The sequence below is a fragment of the Acanthochromis polyacanthus genome, chromosome 14 (assembly GCF_021347895.1).
Source record: "Acanthochromis polyacanthus isolate Apoly-LR-REF ecotype Palm Island chromosome 14, KAUST_Apoly_ChrSc, whole genome shotgun sequence".
In the NCBI taxonomy this organism is placed as follows: Eukaryota; Metazoa; Chordata; class Actinopteri; family Pomacentridae; genus Acanthochromis; species Acanthochromis polyacanthus.
Window position 1 is genome coordinate 36,517,587 of NC_067126.1, and position 19,964 is coordinate 36,537,550.

Here is a 19,964-nt window from a genome sequence, read left to right on the forward strand (position 1 = left end):
CTGGAGCAAAGGAGTGAATCACAGCTGCTCAACTGGAGCTGGAAAACCTGAAGATGTACTACTACTACAAATATTACTATTTTAAATCCAACTGAAGAAGTAGTAGCATCATAACGAACAGAATCGTCAGGGATTTTAACAACAGTAACAGCAAAAGGAGTAGTATTTATAGTAGTAGCAGTAGTTAGGATACTTAAACTTATTTGACCCTAGTATAGTCATAGAAAAAATGTCTTTAATGTTGTGTTCATTTTAATGCCTGGTACCACTAAAGGTACATTTGTTTGGACAAATATATTGATAACAACAAAAATCATAAGAGTTTAATTTAAGAGCTGATATCCAGACATTTTCCACGGTTTTCTTGATAATAACCAAAATCACTTCAGTTCCTCCATCAGTAGCTATGGCACTGTACTGCCAAAAACAGCTTTTAGGATTCCATCTTTTCTGTCTCTTTTAGTCTCATGATCCACACAGGAGTTAGTACTGATTCATAACCATTGTTTCTGATGTCTCTTCATGCTCTCCACCAGCTTCTGATCACAGCAGCCCATTCCTGTTGCACGAATTCTAACTAATCTGCTTTGTTTTTGGGCTTGTGGCTCTTCATTTAATGTTTGATAATTTTCCACAGGTTTTCAGTTGGATTTAGATCTGGTGATTGAGCAGCCAAGGCATGGTTCCAATGTTCTGGTTCTCCATCCAGGATTTAACTGACCTTGTCTTGATGGAAAATCTGGTCATCAACTGAAAATTGGATTAATCACTGAAGAGAACCTCAGCCCAATCATCAACAGTCCAATCCTTGTGATCCCCAGCAAAGAGTAACCAGCTTTTCTCTGTCTTTCCTTGATGAAAGGCTTCTTTCTGCCCTGTGTGACTTCAGACCAGCTTCGAGAAGTCAGTTTCCAACTGTCCTTGCCCAACAAGTCACATTTCTCCACAGTGTTCACTCATTTTTAAGGTCCCTGGAGGTCTCACTACAACTTCTGACACAGGAACAGATGAGTGACGCTCATCCGGTGGGTAGAAAGACGTTTCCTGCCACGACCAGCTAGCAGTGTGCCAGAACCATGTTGGGCTTGTTCTTTCTTCGTGTAATGAACAGCTATCCTGGAGATCTTCAGTTTTTTCACTACCTGTCTCTCACTCATGCCATTTTCCAGCAGGGCCAAGATGGCTGCCTTTGTGGCTTCCGATAATTCTTTAGTTTTAGGCGTTATGTGAGAGCTGACAGCTTCTGAGTTGTGCTATGACTTGAATGTCAGCAGGAAACCACTCTAGAACTTTGCATGTGCAGTGCTGCTGATGACATGAAATGTCCTCTTAGTTACCCTGGAATATAATGAAGCTGAAGCATGTCAAGTAGAACATGAAGTATTATGGAATCAGCTGCATTTTTTGTCGTGTTCATTGCATTCTTCAGGAAATATACCTTTCGTGGTACCAGGCATTAAAATGAACCAGAATTTCAAGAAAACAAGGGTGGTCTAATCAGAGAAGTGAGCCTGTCCAGATCATTACCGGGGTAACCGTCGTCGTCCAGGTCTCCCAGGTGGGCGATGGTTTCTCCAAACCGGGCGGCGTAGGCGTTGCTGCCGCTCAGCTGAAACTCGGCCTCCAGCAGCTTCGCCTGAGACGGTTTGAGAGGAAACGGACAAATGAATGATGAGAGCTGCTTCACTTTCAGGGTCTCAACTTACTGGGTCACTTTAAAGCAACAGAACTTTTTGTAACGCTTGTAATTTTCTTATAATCACAAAAAAAAGTTTGTTAGAAAATGAACAGTTTGAAACAGTGCAATTAGCAAAGCCTGGAAATGAAGTACATTAAGTGGTGCAGCTGATGTTATCGTCTGCAATTTCACACATTCATGCTGTCTTTCCTGTGTGAAAAGTACACCTTTGATGGTCTCATGCGGTGATGCTACATGTTTCAGATCTATCACACAGCTGTAGCCTGACTTTCCAAGATTAGCATGTAAGTATTAGACAGTAAAATTGGATTTTTCCTCAAATCATTTAGTCTCATTTTTGAGAGTTTGAGAGCTAAACTTCCATATAAATGTAAATAAATCCTTGCTAAATATACTGAAATTTAGCCAGTAAGACAGCAAATTAATATACATTTCCTTCTACTACATTTATGCAAAGTCAAATGCATTGATTAAAGAGATGGGGTCGATAATTTTCCGCTTGCATTGCTTAAATTTTTTGCAGATGAAAGAGAAGTTCCTGTTTAAGCTCAAACTTAAAAACGTGAAAAAATACGACATTAGTGTTTGCTTTGTGTATTAATGTGATCACACTGTGGTCTCCTAATTAAACCGCACATTTTTTTATCGGACATTATACTATGTAAGTGATGAAATTGGAACGCAAAGATCTCAGATTCATTTTTATTAAAGAACAGTATGTGTGTTGGGGTGTTTGTGTGTTTACCTGTCCCTGGTTGATGTACACATGTACTCTTCCTTCCTCCCTGGCGATGCCTGTTGCCATGGGAGCGCCGACCAACAGGTCTGACAAACCGTCGGCGTTCAGGTCAACGACACAAACGCTGGAGCCGAAGTAGGATCCCAGCTGCACAAAGACACACATTCTGAGTCTTCTATTGTTTTCAGTGGAGGACGCTAACGAATGCTAATGCTAAGTGGCTTCCTACCTCTTTCCCGGACACTTCAGACACGACTCGCAGCATGTTGGAGTCTACAGTGAAGATGTAGACCTGCACAGTGCACACACACAAAGATTTGAACCATTACAGCTACACAACAAATAATATCAGCAAACTTAACAACGCCTCAGCTTTTATTAGCGAATAGGAGGTGGACTGGATAGTTGTAAACACAGATTGTCAGTGGCAGGTATTCAGGTCCTTACTTTGCCCTTCTGGTTGTATTGTGGAGCTCCACCCACAACCTCCATACTTAGAGGGCTCAAGAAGTGACCTGCTCCGACAGAATAACCTGAAAAGCAGCAGAACATGCTGTCAGACTTGTGCGATGTTTACATAAATACTCCAGTTAAACACATTTCTGTACTTTACATAATACAGAGTAGACTAGAGGAACACAGTAGTGCTCCACTATTTGACAGCTACAGCCACTACTGGAAGTTTTATACAGCATATTTTTGAAGATAAAACTAGGAATCATCAATTTTTCACATGTGACTTCTTTAAAAAAGCAGCATCTAGTCAGGGTTTGTCACATTTCAGATGCCTAAGAGTAGTTTTCATTCTCACCAAAGAGATATTTTTTTCTCTAAACTTCTAAAGCCCTTTCATGAAAATAATTGCTTGAGATCTGGAGATGGCGACTTAGCTTCTTTCAAAAAAAAAAAAACAAGTAAAAACAAGGAAATATAACTCAAAATGACAGATATTTTTAAAACACCCTTCATAACCTCAACTTTTGATGAAAGAAACAACAATTTGTTGGAGATTTGTGGCAAAATTGGAGAGACCACACTCACATATTTTGGGACTGTCCAAAACTGGAACTATTGTGGGATTCAGGCAGAAATCAGATCCATTTTAAGTGTTGATTTGCAACTTGAGCCATTGTTCTATATAACTGGCTCTATTTCAGAAGAAGCGATGGATTAAAAAAAAGGGATATCTATTCCATATCCTACTACTGGTGCCAAAGAAAATGATCACTGTGTCTTGGCTCCGCCCACACCTCCCACCTTCCACCAATGGAGAGAGAGATTAAAGAAAGTGGATTTAATGGAAAAATAACAGCAAAACTTCATTTGATATTAGGTTCTTTTATAAGTCTATGGGCTCCTGTTATTGCTTACTTTAATTGAATTTAATTTTACATATCTAACAGGCTGAGCGAGATGTTTTTGTTTGAACTGAAAGTGGAGATGTAATGATATTTGTGTCTGGATTGTGTATTTTAACCTGTTTCATAACCCCTTGATGCTCTCTAATTTATCTTAATTCTCCTCTTTCTGTGGGTTTAGGTGATGCCATGAGTTTATTGTGCTACTGAATTATACATATTTGTTTGTGTTTATCGTGTGTATGTTTTTGTTTGTCCATTTTTGAACTGCATATAAATATGTATAAAAACAGTCTAAATAAAAATTTGGTTGGAAAAAAAACTCAAATAACTACAAATGTACCATTATCTGAGTACTTTCAATGCATTTCGCCAATGATGCTTTCACACTTATGCCTAAACTTTTACTTGCACAGTGTGGTTATTTATATATAACTGGGTGGAACCTGTTAAGTCTCGGTGTTATAAGTATGCATTCAAGCTAGCGGGTACACAACCCCTCCGATCAACAGGTGACAACAACACCCCAACAAAAGCAGGGAAGAAGAAGAGACTCTTCGTAGAAAAATCAACTGCAGATGTTTTGTAAGGAAGGAAATGCATCAGTGCAGCCATCCTGCTCATTCAGCTGCTGCATGCCAACCTGAAAGCTGCTGCCAACACTTCTACAGCCCACCCCGACATCCACCTCCTGGCTCCGAGTCTGTCCTCCTATTTGGGGGGTGAAGTCAGTATTATCGCTCCCGACTCTCTGTTGAGTTAAGCTCGATGTTTATTCGTGGGAGATCAATGAAGTCAGAGCCCAGAAGCCAAACATTAATGCTGTGTCTACTCTGCACGTACAACAGGAGTTTTCCATGTCGGTTGGCCAACTTAAGTAAACTCCAGAGTGCACCTCTGAGTAGGGTTTTGACTGCTGGTCTTTAGCGCATAAAAGAGAATTACAGTAAAGCTGCATTGGTTCTTCTGACCTCTAAACTTGATGACAATGAGCCTAAAACAACAGCGTCTTCATAGCCTAGCCGCACTAGACAACCCATGGCAACGAATTTAATTCTCTGCCAGGGTGGGTCTAGTTATCCTCGGTAAGCCTCGAGGTTGGATGCTCCTAAAACTGGCCGACGAATCACCATGAAGTGTAGAGTTCTGACAGAAACAACCGGAAACAACCATAGAAACAAGGACAGACAAGAAGATGGCTGCGCACAATAAACAGTTATCTTTCGACTCGGCTTTGGCCACAGCCCTTAAAGATTTCTGTTAACATGTCTGTAATATACCTGAGCTTCACCCATCGACTGTATAAATAAGGCTTCACCGAACTCCCCCATCCTCTGATTTCCGGCGCTCTAGGAACTACGTCAGCCTATTCGTTGCGCTGATCGGTTGTATACCTACACAATTGCTGCAGAGTAATTTGAAAGACAACCTTTTAGCCCGCCTCCCTCCCTGTCGAGAGTTCCTAGACCCTTGCGTCTTCAGACCTGGGTCTAGCGCAGCTAGGCTAGCGTCTTCATGCACTGATCCTAAATCTTTCTTTGTGCCGCTGAGTGTTGCAAGGTGGATTCAGAAAATCCTCTTGAATTTAATAACATGCTGTAAATCGCTCATTGAAGCCTAATGAATGTCACCTTGTTTCAAAATGACAAGGTGTATCTACCAAGAAGCAGACTGACACATAACTCACCAAGAAATATAAGGTGGATTTTGTTATCTTTGGACAGACCCAGTGTAGATTTTTCCCCCATTTTACAAGTTTCCAAGCTAAGCTAACAGCTCCTTACTGCATCTTCAAATATCAACCGGCCCAACTGAATTAATCTGTATCTTCATCTTCCCTTATGCTCATTATTACAACTGTACAGTATAAAAACTCCATTTAGAGACAGGATATGAAGCTAGAAAGGGCAAAAAAAAACTTGAGAAAGAGACATTACGGTGTGGCCAAACGTGGTTAAAGTTTGGGTTTTGGTGTTGGCTACAATGACAGTGGTTAGGAAAAACTTGAAGGGAGTTGACGTGAGTCTCTGATGAAACTAAGAGCGAGCATTCGTAGATGTATGTGTGAACTCGTGGGTGTCAGAAAGCTCCACAAAGACAGCCAAGGCTTCTAAATGTGTGAAACTAAAATTGCCACTTCCTTTGTGTTGATCATAAACAGGAACACGCACCTACCTGAGGACAGAACTTTACATGAAAGCTTCTATTTGTGTTACAACTGAAGAGACAACATTTCACAATCTGAGATGGGTTTACTGTCTAATAGTCGACTTACTAGTCTTTAGTGTTTGTGCATCTTTTTTGTCGTTAGTGAGACGAGTGAAGGGTGCTTTCTTCCAACAGGGGTGAAAATAAACACCTTTGGTTTAAAACATCACACCTTTCTGCTCGGCTTCCTTTTCAGCACTGAGAGGTGATGCACTGATGTAACCCGGTCATTGTGTTTTTGTTTTTCTGCACTAAAGTCATCTCCTGAATGTCATTTAGTCCTGTTTTTTTTAAATAAACCTGATTCTTGCTCCTTAACCAGCGTACTCAGTTTTTACGTGCAGAACTCCTGCAGGTAAAACAGAAGATTTTTAAGTGTGTTCTAATGCCCTTTGATGCTTTATTTGTCTGGTAAATCTCATTAAGATAAGTACGGTTTGGAATACCTGACTGACAAACTGATAAAAAGAAATATCTGTCATGATTATCTCAACTTATTAAAAGGAACACAATCAAAACTATTTCTGAATAAGCTCATTTTATTATTATACTATGTATATTATTATTATTATTGTTCAGTTAATTAGAAGGTGGTTGTTATTAAATCTGGACGGTTATTTAGTTCACATTTTAGTGATATCCAGTCATTTTTTATTAATAGGTGATTGTTTCCATAACAAATAATTATGGAATTTGTAAAGACACGATCATCATGAACATATATATTTTTTACTTTTAATAAAAATGTATACAGATGTATCTCATGGACTTCAAAAGTCCTTCAATTATAGATTAAACCAACTAGATTCCTAAATATTCTACTATATAATGTTTTTAACCGTCACCTGGTGCCTGAATTGTGTGTTTTCCTCTCCATAAATAAAAACATTTTCATCATATATTGATGCATATGATTCACAAATTGGTGCACAAAGAGTCATCAGAATGTCATAAAAAAACAAACATTTCACTTGTTATGTGTCCTCTCCAGTATTCAAACGAAACACGTGTCCATGGGTGCAAAACTTCGACTGCAAATTCTGTTTGTTCAAAAGAAAATTTCTCAGCGAACATTCTAGTCATTGCAAAAACTCAGCACCTGTTGTTTATGAGCTTTGCAAAAACTGTAACTGAAACTCAAAAAAAACAAACTGCCTCCTGCAGCACAAACCACATAGTAGATTGTGAGGAAAAGTATTCACTCTGTAAATGTATAATGTCTCGACAGCACGTAGTTACACACATACGCACACTTTAGCTATCATAACTGCCCACAAAAGGCAAGAGAAGGTGTTTAAGACCAAATTCCGGACTTATCGTATTAGCTTCTACACAGACAAAGTGTGAGGAAGGACAAAGTGTTTCTGTGTGGTGGGATGAAAGGAAACCCCACAACTGCAGCTGTAGCTAAAATTATTCCATGCAAAATCAGATACCGCACTGAAACTAAGATAAAGAAGCCACAATACGCCGTAAGCAACCACAGCCATTGAAGTCATGCAAGCACCAACTAATGACAGTTCACACGACATCACAGCAGCAGATGTTAATCATGATAATGTCTTCATTACAGATGCTCACTGTGGATGTTTCTTCTTGTATTGATCCGCAATGCAATATTTAACACTGATCAGGTGTCCAATATGCGGCCCACGGGTGAAAAGCGGCCCTCCAGAGGGTCCAATTCGGCACTCAAAGTGTAAATTAAAGTCTTTCTTGTTTCTTCCGCATATATTTCAAAACACAGAAACTGCATAGCTGTGTCAATCAGATTAGTAAAAAAGTTGCACAACAACCCGTGGTCTCATTTATAAAGATTTTTTGTTATGCGCGCTTTCTTGTGCATTTTTTACAAACCCAACACTGCAAACAAAAGCGTTCTGAGACCTGGTGAATGTGTGAAATGTTAGTGAAATTTCTAAAGATTTTACATGCAAAAAGAATGATGGATCTGGTTTCAAATCTACCAGCAATCAAAAATGAATATGCAGTCGTAGCGCCGGCACTACGCTGGGCTCTGTCGGGTTAAAGCCCTTTTAATGCAAACATGCTTGTAGCAACGGGAGTCTCAACTTAAACTCTTGTAAATATTTGCTTTATAAAGTAGGAAGGAGAATTCTTCTTAAATGTATTCAGAAATTTACTTCAGATGGTTTCTTTAATATCTTGTATCTTTTTACACTTCTTCCCGTCTTTCCATAATAATATTGCTCCCTTTCACAAATAAAGTGGCAAATTTATTGCACTAGCCAGAAACGTAGCACACCCCCGGTACAGAAAGTTACCAATAGAGGGTAAAAAAAAAGTGCATAAGTAAAATATGGTGCCCTAATCGCAGTACATTGCAACAGCAGCAGGTGTATTAGTTACCCAGGTAGCTTCCAAAGCTAACGGCTCCGTTCTCGTCATCCAGGTACACCGACATCCCTCTGCTGGACGTGTTGTAGACCAGAACCGAACCCGTCCAATAAGACGTCCCCGGTGCCCCCATGATGATCAGATCCTGAGAAAACAGAATATTATAACATGATGTCTATCTGTCCAAAAAGCAGATGGCTTCCAGTAACATTTGCGCCTGAACGGGTCACTATCAGCCCTGATGGAAGACAAACATGACTTTAACGGCGCTCGTTGCCGGTGTGTTACTGACCTCAGTCAGGAAGTTGGAAATTCCTGCCTGACATGATCCATAATCCTCACCGAACTTCCTCTGGTGGTCTGAAAGAGACGGTGAACAAACCATTAAGAGCACAAAACACAAATGCTTTCCGTCTGATGCTGGACAGCTGTTGGTTTCAAACACTCGACCGTCTTTGAGATGACATTCAATGTCTTCATGCGTTCCCTTGCCCCTTGCCATTGGACTCTATTCTGAGCCATGAAACTAAGCCTTAACCCTCAAACAGCCCTTTGAAAGTGAAGCCTAATTAAAAAAAGAATGAATCAAATGAATGAAAACCAAAAATGTGCACTACAAACTGCAGTTCAGTGCCAATGTGACTGACACATTTTGGTTCGTAAGTTATAAAAGTAAGTCAAAAGAAATGAATAAAGAAAACACAGAACAAGAAAGGTGAAAGAAACAATGAGCAAGGCGTCTGTGGGAACAATAAACCTGCCCCGTCTTGACTTTATGGAGCTTTTTAGTGAGTTGAAGCTCATTGTTTAGGTGCCATTAATCAACTTTACAACTCTGGTTCACTTTCACTGCTGTCATAACATCCTTGTCAGCTACAGCAGCTCTAAAAATGTCCTGTATGGAACACGTGGAGCAGCTAAAGAACCACATCAAAAACAGAGAAGAAGAAGAGACACTCAACTCTACTCTAAATATACACGAAACTACTTGCTACTAAAGATCATGAACTGGGCCTCCAAAGTGGCAAAACAAACAAAAAATATATAATAAAATCTTGACAGAATGGATGGACTGATTAGCTTCAAAGTGTTGTCATCACTTCCTCACCCAAGCAGCTTCTTCAGTTGGAGACTGACACAATACCTAAGTTAAAGAGGACACAAAACAGCCCAATGTTGGCAAATCATGTAAACATAATATCTCACTGCAGCTTGTCCCCACATCGCTCCTACGTCACTGGGTTGGTGAAAAGTCAAATAAAAGCGGCTGCAGTCGAGCAAAACATTGCGTTTGATACTCACGATGTAATAGGAACATTAGGATTACGTATCCCTACATCACTTATTTTATTAAATCTCCATTAGAGTTAGATATCTCAGTACTTTGTGCAATGACAAAGTCAAATCTAATATCACGTACAGGAGGTCCTCAGTTTACAACGTCCTCGACCTACAGCGTTTTGTCGTTACATCAGAACTGGTTACGCAGAACTAGTTGAAGAGCGGATCGGATGAATACGTCGTCATGCAGCGCTATAAGACAGATTTGTTTCCATTCTCCGGTTGTACGCCACCTTGGATTGTGTTACATTCACTAATTTTTTGCCCTTCACTATGGCTCCCAAGCGTAAGTCAGACTCTTCTGATGCTTGGAAGAAAAGGAAAGGCATCTCCATGGAGGTGAAATTGGATCAGGAACAGGGCCAAACACCGACCAACATGGGTCTCTGGTCATTTATTGAACCTTCACACAGGCTAGTGTGGGCCGTAGCCAAAGCCAGAATAACTAGAAAAACCCCATAACTTAGCTCCAGAATTCCGTTCCCAGCTCTTTCAACAACAACATCAGTCCGTTACAATATTCTGTTATCTTCTTGTAAAATGATTCATACATGCATGTACCTCTGTAACAGGGGATGATGGGTTGGGCGTGTCCCAGGTCGCTGCCGTAGCGATAACAGACGCCATTGGGCAGCTTGTTGTTCTGATTGTCCTTCTTTGAGTAGTAGACGTTCTTCCAGCGGTGTGCACATGCCTGAACACACACACACACGGACATGGACACACGGACACACAATACAACACACAAACAACAAACATGTGACATGGATTCACTACTAAGTCACACGTTAGAGTGTCGCTATTCCCATGACCAGTGTCACTGTGTGTGTGTGTATTTGTGTAGCATTATAAGCCTTGTATATTATGTATTTCATTAAACGTGTGATCTCCAGTGAGGAGACAGTCGGTGCTGTAAATGCTTTCTCGATCACATCATGTCTGTTGACAAAAGCCTTTAGGGGTTTTCATTGCATTTTGTTCCATAATGACTTCATTCAGACATGACAGTGCTGTTATTGACAAAGCTACAGACTTGGACACGGTTATGAGGAAATGTTACTTTTAGGCTTCGTCACGATTATGTCTTGCTTTGTCACTTTCGCTGCACGTTCAGACATAAAAATAAGGAACGAAATAAGAATCGCGTTACAAAGAAAGCAAGCCGAGGCTTTACTGGTGGCCATCAGTCATCGTCATAAACATGCAGGAAGTGTGCATTACCAGGACGTGTCCTCCGTTGTCTCCAGGCTGTCTGGACAGACTGACTCCTAGCCACTGACGGTCACTCTCCGCTTCACACGTCTTCCCACACGTCGACACGTCTGCACAGACAAACAAACTGTTCACACATCTGTAGACATCAAATAAATGGATGGGTCAATATATAATCGCAGGACTTTTTGAATTATAGTTGACATTTTTGCTGGTTTCAGGCCTAAAATCAACCACGTGGCATTTTAAGAGAAAGATTCTTCTAAATATTATATATACAATTGAGTATAATTAAAACTGAAAGCTATTTCTAAAGATATTGTAGTAAACCTGTTGACTACTTTATATTAAATAACTCAGAAAGCCTTGGAGTCTGTCCAAAATTTTCTTCAGGAGGAAATTACATCATGTGGAGTAGGTCATGTGAGAGGTGTTTTGTAATTCAAAAACACCTAAAATTATCACTAACAGACTAAAAACTGCCACAAAAATGCACAAAATGACCACAAAAAGACCTAAAATTACCACAGAATGGATTGAAAATGACCCAAAAACAAAATGAGCAAAAAGACAGACAAAACAACCACAAAAAGACACAACATGACCACAAAAATGCAAAAAATGACAAAGAAAATGACACAGAATGACCACAGAAAAACACATCATTTTGGATCAATTTTGTGTCTTTAGGATAATTTGTGAATCAATTAGGACAAATTTCCTGTCATTCTGGACTATTTTTTTGTAATTATGGATCATTTTCAAGTCATTTTGGACAATTTTCTTGTAGTTTTCAACAAATTTTATATTAGCTTGGATCTTTTCTCTTCATTTTGGACCATGTTTGCATCTTTGGGATAATTTTTGAGTCATTTAGGACAGATTTCATGACATTGCGTTGTCATAAACATGCAGAAAGGACAGATTTTCCATAATTATGGAGCATTTTCAGGTCATTCTAGATGGGCCAGTATGTAAGTATTAGATTTTTTGTGACCTGAATCATGACAGACTTGCATCGGTATAAGCAATAAAACATTCCCTGATGCTCTTCGTCTTTTGATCTAACTTTAGTGTGTGTTACTGGATTGATGCTGCAGAAAAACTCGACACGCACCAGCACGCATGTGGTGGCAGCGCCGGTGCTCAGACGTGACATTGCAGCGGAAAACGGCACCGGGAGATTCAACCGACGGACTGTAGGACAAGTTCGCCACTGGAGCCCCGACCACCAACCTAAGAGAGAGAGAGGGAGAGGCTGTTAAAGCAGGATCTTTATTTCTGTCTGAATGGCATCTGTGTGTGAAGCATCAAAGAGCTTCTCTTATTGGCAAGAATTGGCTAATTGGTGCTCACACACAAACACACACAGTCCTACTGTGTGAAGACGGCAACTTACAGACCATTACTATGATAAATCGGTGGATCTAAATTTCCTGATTTCTGCAGCTCGATATTTTTTTACTATTTAAATGTCTGACTGAGGAGACGAATCATCAAGACTACTTAAACCCATAATTAAACTTGGTACTAAAATGCAAAAGCAGATCAGTGGATGAGCAAAATTGGATGAATAATGAACATGTTTAGCAGTATAAATTCAAAAACACGAGCAGAACAATCGAGGATCAATCCCAGATCAGCAGAGGCTTAACAGCTGATCAACAGAGGATCAATAACAAGCCGGTAAAGGAATTCTATCAGAAAAAACAAGAGAAAATTTCAATTTCATATCAAAGTAGTCCAAATAGTTGATCATTAGCTGATCAACAGCAGATCACAAAAGTAATTAATAGCTGGAGAGTGGAGGAGTGGATGTTCAGTAGAGGACTTGAATAATAGCAGAAGATCAATAACAAATCAATACATGACCAGAAAATTAACAAATCATAAACTGGTCAATACAGGATCAATAACAGATTAGGCAAGATTTAGTAATAGTCAGCAAAAGATCAATAGTTCCCTGGAGGATCAACTGTAGATGATTAATGGAGATTAATCAGAACATCAGCAACAGATCATCTACAGTAGAGGGATCAATAACAGATCAATAGTGGATCAATAACATAAGTAAAGTATAGATTCAGACCAGCGGTGAGATTTGTGCCGATGAAGCAGGACTGAGTATCCAAACATGGAGGAAGGTGGACCGCTGAACTCCAGACTGTGGTCCTGATCTAGATTGTATCCTGTAGCAGGATGAACCAGAACCAGGACCAGGACCAGAACCGGGACCAGAACCAGAACCAGGCGGGAGCGCAAACCAACGCTGACCGCTGAGGAGCCCATGATGGAGGACAAACTGCAGGAAAACAGAGACGATCATGAACAATCAGCATCAATCAATAATAATGAGATCCAATGAAACGTCTCCATCTTTAGTCGATCTTATATTCAATAAGAACTTTATTTACAATGCTAACAGACATCACAACCTAATTATAATGAAAATATTTAAAGATGCATACTTAACTTTTTGCCAAAAACTACACAAGATTGATGCCACACTCTCATATATGCGCTTTATATTTGAAGAAACAGCCAGCAGATTCTTAGCTTAGCTTAGCAAAAAGACTGGAAACAAGGGGATACAGTTAGCCAACTACAGCCCAACAACAACAAAAAAATACCAAGCAGCAACGCTACAGTTCTCTAATTATCATGTTTTATATTTTGCACAATATTCTAACTATAAAAAGGATATTTTACTGTCCTGCTAAAACCAGGCTAACTGTTTCAAGTCTTTATGCTAAGCTATGCTAACCGTCTCCTGACTGTTGCTTCAAATCTAAATCACACGTGTGAGTGTGTGGTGTCAAACCACTCATGTAAAAGTGAGCAAAAAGACAAAAAAACATATTTCCCTAAAAGTTGTACTATCAAAAGCTTAAATCAGATGTTGTTAAAAAGTCTGCTATTCAACTTTATTCAACTGGTTAATGTCATTGTCAGTTATTCCATTGATTATTTTCTTGATCAATCATTAAGTTGTTTAGTCTATTAAATATGAGAAAAATTAATTTAGATGTGTTTTTTCTCCAAAATGACTCAAACTGATTGATCACTGAACAAAAATGTTTAGCGATGAATTTAATAGTTGACAGATAATGACTATTCATTGCAGCTCTAGTCAGCTTAGGGGAATGTTACATCTTTTTAATCCTATTTATGAAGCACATTGGGTTAAGTAAATTATAATTGGGATTAATAGGAGAAAGGATATGGCTAATCAAAAAATAATAATAAAAAAAAAAGATAAATCCTAAGTGAAGCAGCTTGTTCCTTAATCAAACTGTTAACATATTTTAGCTGTTCCATCAAATTAAACATTTTTATTTTATTCATTAAACTACTGAATATATAGTCAAAAGGAACTCTATATTTCTAGTTTAAATTGAGATTTTTTATTTTGTGAGTATACACTAGACACTTAAGCAGTTAACAGTTCTGCTTTTTAAATATCTAGAATAACACCAACGTCTACAAAGTTTTTTTTCTCATTTGGTACCGGTCCAGATGGTTAACACCTGAAAACAAACAGCTTTCTGACTCTTCATCAGCTCCATCCAGCACCCACTAACTCATTAACCGACCAATCGTTACCATACCGGTCTGACAGCAGAGGCTCTGTCGCGGGTCAGGCAGCGGATATCCCGGGTCAGACAGAAGCTCCGGTCGGTCCGGTCCAGATGTATGAATCGGTTACCGGGACAGACGGAACGAAAAGAGCCGCAGCTTTGGTGAACAAGTCCCCGTTAAATCCTCCTCCTTCCCGGCGGAACCTCCTGTTGCTCCTCTGTCCGTGAGTTAACCGGTGGCGCACGAGGCTCCGTGATTTCCGCACAGAGAAACACGTGAAGCGAGAAGAAACTGAAATAGAAAAAGAAACCGAAGATGTTTTTATTACATATATAAAATAAGAAAGAGTAAAAACTAAAGTTGAGCTGAGTTTCACATGAAGTCAATGAAACTGAGAGCTGAGCGCGCGGAGACACTCCCTCCCCTCCCTCTGCGTGCGCGTGCGTGAGTAACGGTGTTTCCTCTCCACCAAGGCACGAGCGTGCGTGTGTGTGTGTGTGTGTGTGTTCGGGGTGTTTCCTCTGCTGTTATCGCCTGAGTGTGAATCCAGTTGCTGTGGATTTAATCGGATTTTTTTCTTCTTTTCTTTTGCCTGAGTGACTCAAACACTGCAAATGCACAAACAAACAAACAAAAACAACACAAATATTACCCAGAACTTCTTCATTTACAAAGAAGAATATATAGGATGTAAAAGATACACAATACTTTTTTAAAAAATCAATAATCAACTTGTTAAAGTTACAAAAAAAAAACTAGAAGTATTCATTATGGAGAAACACTCTTTTTCCAAGTGTCATGATTTTAATAAACTGTATTTTCTGATATTATTTGAATATTAGTCGTCTTGATTTGTCAGTGTAAAGACAATTTTGGATGCTTTCAGGTTTAATTGAAAAGCGCTGCATCATATATTTTACCTCTTGTTTAGAATATAATCTTAATTCAAAAAGTAAATGGCCTAAATGTACCAATTCTCGAACAAAAAAATGTAGTGTTTGCCTCTTAAATGGAGTTAACATGCAAGAAAAAATTTAGAAAATGGTAAACATTTCCATTTTCTGCTGCTCTATACTTGCTGTATGAAGTCTGTTATTGTACAACATTACCAGAGTGTAGAAGCACAGTAGACATGAAGACGGGCATTCTAAATTTTGATTAAGCAGTCTATGCAACTTACAATAACAGTAGGTCGCTTTTTATGAAAATGTAGAGCTTTTAGAGGACTGCATTTTCTAGTACTGGATTATGAAATACATTATTGAACAGTATTTGTTTGATAACTTTTAACTTTAAGGTCTTGACATATAGATGACATCAGTTATAAAAAAAAAGTATATTATTTGACAGTTACTTTGCAAATGCAGGTGAAAAATGCAAAATATGATCAAACATTTCATGCTTTTCATAAAGAGTAAGCTCCTGTTGTTGCAAGTACTTCAGACTACTGATTTCAAATTTAGAATGGCTATCCATACTTCTAAGCTTTCTTTTACTCTCTGGAAGTGCTGCTTTTATTCAGAAATCAAAGTGTTTCTTTTCACGCTGCTGGACCATAAATGAAAGCGTACATCAGTTGACGTTATACTATTTTAAAGCACTTTCTGTTTATGTGTAAAGTAGTTTGAGTGTATATTTTGAGGACTGGAGTGCGACCGCAGCGGGACGTCACAGAGTTATGTGGTCTGTAATCCTGCTCAGCTGAAAGTGACGCTTCTGATGATATAAAGTATAATTAAAGCTTCGTTCAGACCAACATCACCACTGCTGATTCTTAAGACAGTGTCAAAAGAAAGTGTTCAATCTGTTATCCAGACATGGAGTAGTTTACTAGATGTAGATCTTTTACAGTTAGAATTTATAGTCATGTAGCAGTGAAAAGTGGGGTGTTTCAGAGACTCTTGATTCCACTGGTGGCATTTTTGAAGAGATTAAGTGTTAACTTGGCCTCCAGATGTCAATCAATCCAATCAAGCATCAATGGTTTGTACTGGAAAAACAAGTCAAGTAAGCTCCACTTTCCATGGTCCTAAATGATCTACTGCTAACATCGTGGCACCTAATATGACAGGAAACCTTCAGAGGTCTGTGGAGTTCATGCATTGACGAGTCAAAGTTGTTTCGGTAGTCTTGGGGGACTGACGTGAAATTTAAAAGAGGATTTTAATATCGTGGTTGAGCGGTGTGTAGTTTGGCTTCACGTTTCCACAGTAGGAGGAAGTGGTGATAAACCTTAGCCGCATGCAAACCATTACAGTGCAAACATGGGGATGTTTAGCAGGTCTGTTTCCATGTTCACCATTTTAGAAAAGCATATTAGCATGCTAAGAGTTGCTACTTAGCACAAAACACAAAGTAGAGCTCAGGTATGGTAATTGGATTTATGTGACATTTTGACCTGCTGGTGTTTCGCCAAGGGATCGCCAAAGTCTGTTGGAATCATGTTTTTGAAGTTGTTTCAGGTACCGAAAGAAACATGAAATGTCTACATGATCACATTAAGTCCAATCTGAATATAAGTTAACAAGAATACAGGTTTTATTTGATGAAGAGTTCGGCACGGACTTGCTCTACGAAGCAGCTCTAGAAAGACAAAGACTGCTATTTATAGGACTCAGAGACTAAAATAATCATTGGATGAAAGGAAACCCTGCACACTGGAACTCAGTACAATCATCAGACTGTTCTAATGTTAATTATCAACCTCCTAAATATCACTATTGTCACTTAGTTTTACCTCTGTACGTGCAGAGGCGTAAGACTGTTGGCTATTTTGCTTGTAGGTCACCAAAGGAACAAAAGACTCCTCCTAATAAAAGCAGTTAGTCAGCCAACTGATCCATGCAGCTACTACGTGTAAATATTCCCCCAAAATAAATTCCTTAGAAGAAGGACTTTGTGGGATTCTAACTGTTTCAATTCGGCCTAACTGGACTCCTCTGTAAACAATGACTGCAGAAGAAGGTGAAGCAGTCTGAAGTGATGAACAGCTGGTGGTAGCTGTGTTTGGTTCGAGTTCAGGGGAGGAACATTTGTCCTGAAAGAGTCAGAGAAGAACTCAAACCGCTGTGTGATTCATTCCAGACCTTCAACCAGCTATCATTAAATAAACCAGAGCGACACAAAGAGAAGAGGGAGATGATCTTTGAGGTTCTTTGTTCAGAGTAGGGGTATAAATGTCCTCAGAAAGATGAACAAGAATGACCAAAGAGGTCATAAAGTAGTAAACGAAGCCAAAGTCTTCAGCTTAACGAATAGCTTGTCCTTGATCTCTAGTCATCTCTATATAAGGACTACATCAACTACCAGCCTGGTTTTTAATAATAATAGGTCCAGGCTGGAGGACCGTTAAGTAGCAGACAGCCTGTTTTGGTGAATGTCGGACAGGAACTCCGCTCCACGTACACATACACATCCACTCAGTGTGTTTGTTGGCATTTCCTGTTAATGACCCTGCAGTTATTATGCTGGAATCTGACCAGCTACTGTTCCCATCCTCCCACACACTGTGAGTGACCATATGTTTAAAACAAAAGTCATGCTTCCTCCTCCTGAGTGCATTATTATTTGGTGTCAGAACACCTGGAAGTCCATTCTGTCTCATATGAACAAACAGGCTGGAAATGTGTTTGTAGTCAGTTTAGTTTCACCGCTAACTATAAACTCTTACAGACCCCCATCTGAGAAAATCAGATTTATACCTTGTTAACCACAGTCCTTAAGCTGTTTTTATGTTGAAGAAGACACATAATGAGAAAAGTAAGCAGTAAAAACCGCGATACTGCAAACAACAGTCTCAGAAACACAGATTCAGACTTCCATGGTTTCATACACAAACCGAAAGAACCAATCATCTCAGCTTGTAGGTTGGAGCTCTCTATATCATTCTTCTTCTTCAGAATTGTTCACATATATTGATGGCTCAATCACTCCATCATTCTCATTACCACTGTGTAATGTAGAGTAATTTTACATTATTAAAGTAGAGTTGGAGGGAAGAGGTAGGTGGAGGGAGGCATGGACCACATAGATGCACTTATTTGGGGAAAGCAACAGTGTAGAGTTACATCGAAGCCATTTTGGGGCAGGAAGGGATTATTTTTCATGGAAAAGACCAATGGAGTTGAACTGTTGACCAGAACAATGACCTCAGTCTCATCACTCCCAGCAGATTGTAGACAACAGGACTGATTTCACCATTAATAAACAGCAATTATTATCAATAAACAACAACTAAAGTGATCTGAAACTAAAAAAAATCAGCAGGTCTTGGTTTAGCGATCATCAGTTTGTCCAAATATAGGATCTGTTATTCGGTATTATTTCAAATATTAGTATTGTTTTTTTTATATCAATCTAAGACATTATTAGGTAATTTGAAAATGCACAACCCTACATCTGTCTATGTGTAGGTTTTGAGTAATGGCCTATTTGATTGCTTTTACATGTCATGAGTAAGTTTCAAAGTTACAAGTTATTTCTGTTTCATCTATGAAAATAACGCCTTAAAATCGCTTAAATGCAACTCTATGTCTTTGCTTCCTCAAAAACATGCAGATTTATGATTCTGAAGCAGAATGATCCACCCTGTAAGCTGATAGCACTGGTTCCTTATGTTTGTTACATATGAAACGCTGGAGGAGGTTTTAGAGATGGGCATGCAGTTTTAAGGTGGAAATGCTTAGTCATGGTGATTACTGATTATTTTACTCATGGTGTGTCTTTTAGCAATCAAAAACCACCACATAGACATGCTAACAAAGTACTGCTAACAATTAAAGATGATGTTAACCCTATTAATTATATGATTCTTACGCTTTCGGCTGTGGAAAGACCTTCCACACTTCTGTTAAAGTTCAACAGATCTGCTGTGGCTACTACTACTGTACTAGGGAACAGTTTAGCACACAATCAGTTACCATCTTTTATGAGTTGCCATCACATGACTGGTGCAGTAACTGGAGGAGCAACAAAGATGTCAGTGTCAGGATTTTAGTTGTTAAACCAGCTGAGACTCAGCAGGGTCACCAGACCGTCCTATTCATGTCCAGGTGATGGATGTGACGGACTGATCTGCTTTCTAGTTCCCAGAAAATGGGGATAAACAAGAGATTAAACATGTTTGTGTTTCAGCGCAGACTGAGATCTCTACAGAAACAACCTAAAACACGAGCACACAAGAGATTTAAGTGCTTCTGTGTGGATGTGATCTGACAAATCGTCTCACTGTGGTCCTGCTCGCTCAGGCACCAGAGTTCCTGCTCCCACTGATAGCATTCGTTTAGCTGCCTCCACTGTGAACTTCCACTAGTCTGCAATTAGGACGTCAGAGGTCATGACATGAAGATATGAAGCGGATAAATGGAGCTGGAGGATGAAGTCTTTCACTGTCTGAGGCAGAAACAAACCACATTAAAAGTGACCACTTTAAACACAACAACCACTACATGTAATTACCGTCTTTTTCACA

General features: G+C 39.3%; 1 protein-coding gene across 3 annotated transcripts in view; it reads right to left on the reverse strand.

The window, feature by feature from the left end:
- itga4 (integrin alpha 4) overlaps positions 1-14,944 on the reverse strand; it is a 33,044-nt gene extending 18,100 nt beyond the window's left edge. For all 3 annotated transcript variants that reach the window (XR_007946565.1, XM_022203636.2, XM_022203635.2), the window contains exons 1-11: positions 14,524-14,944; positions 13,005-13,217; positions 12,033-12,151; positions 10,925-11,025; positions 10,265-10,397; positions 8,655-8,722; positions 8,375-8,507; positions 2,886-2,971; positions 2,668-2,730; positions 2,445-2,585; positions 1,528-1,636 (exon numbers count right to left, since the gene is read on the reverse strand). Coding sequence is in view for 2 of the 3 variants with exons in the window: in XM_022203636.2 (XP_022059328.2) it covers positions 1,528-1,636; positions 2,445-2,585; positions 2,668-2,730; positions 2,886-2,971; positions 8,375-8,507; positions 8,655-8,722; positions 10,265-10,397; positions 10,925-11,025; positions 12,033-12,151; positions 13,005-13,204 (1,153 nt within the window). In the remaining variant the exon portion in view is untranslated. The remainder of the gene's footprint in view (positions 1-1,527; positions 1,637-2,444; positions 2,586-2,667; positions 2,731-2,885; positions 2,972-8,374; positions 8,508-8,654; positions 8,723-10,264; positions 10,398-10,924; positions 11,026-12,032; positions 12,152-13,004; positions 13,218-14,523) is intronic.
- Between the last annotated feature and the right edge of the window lie 5,020 nt (positions 14,945-19,964).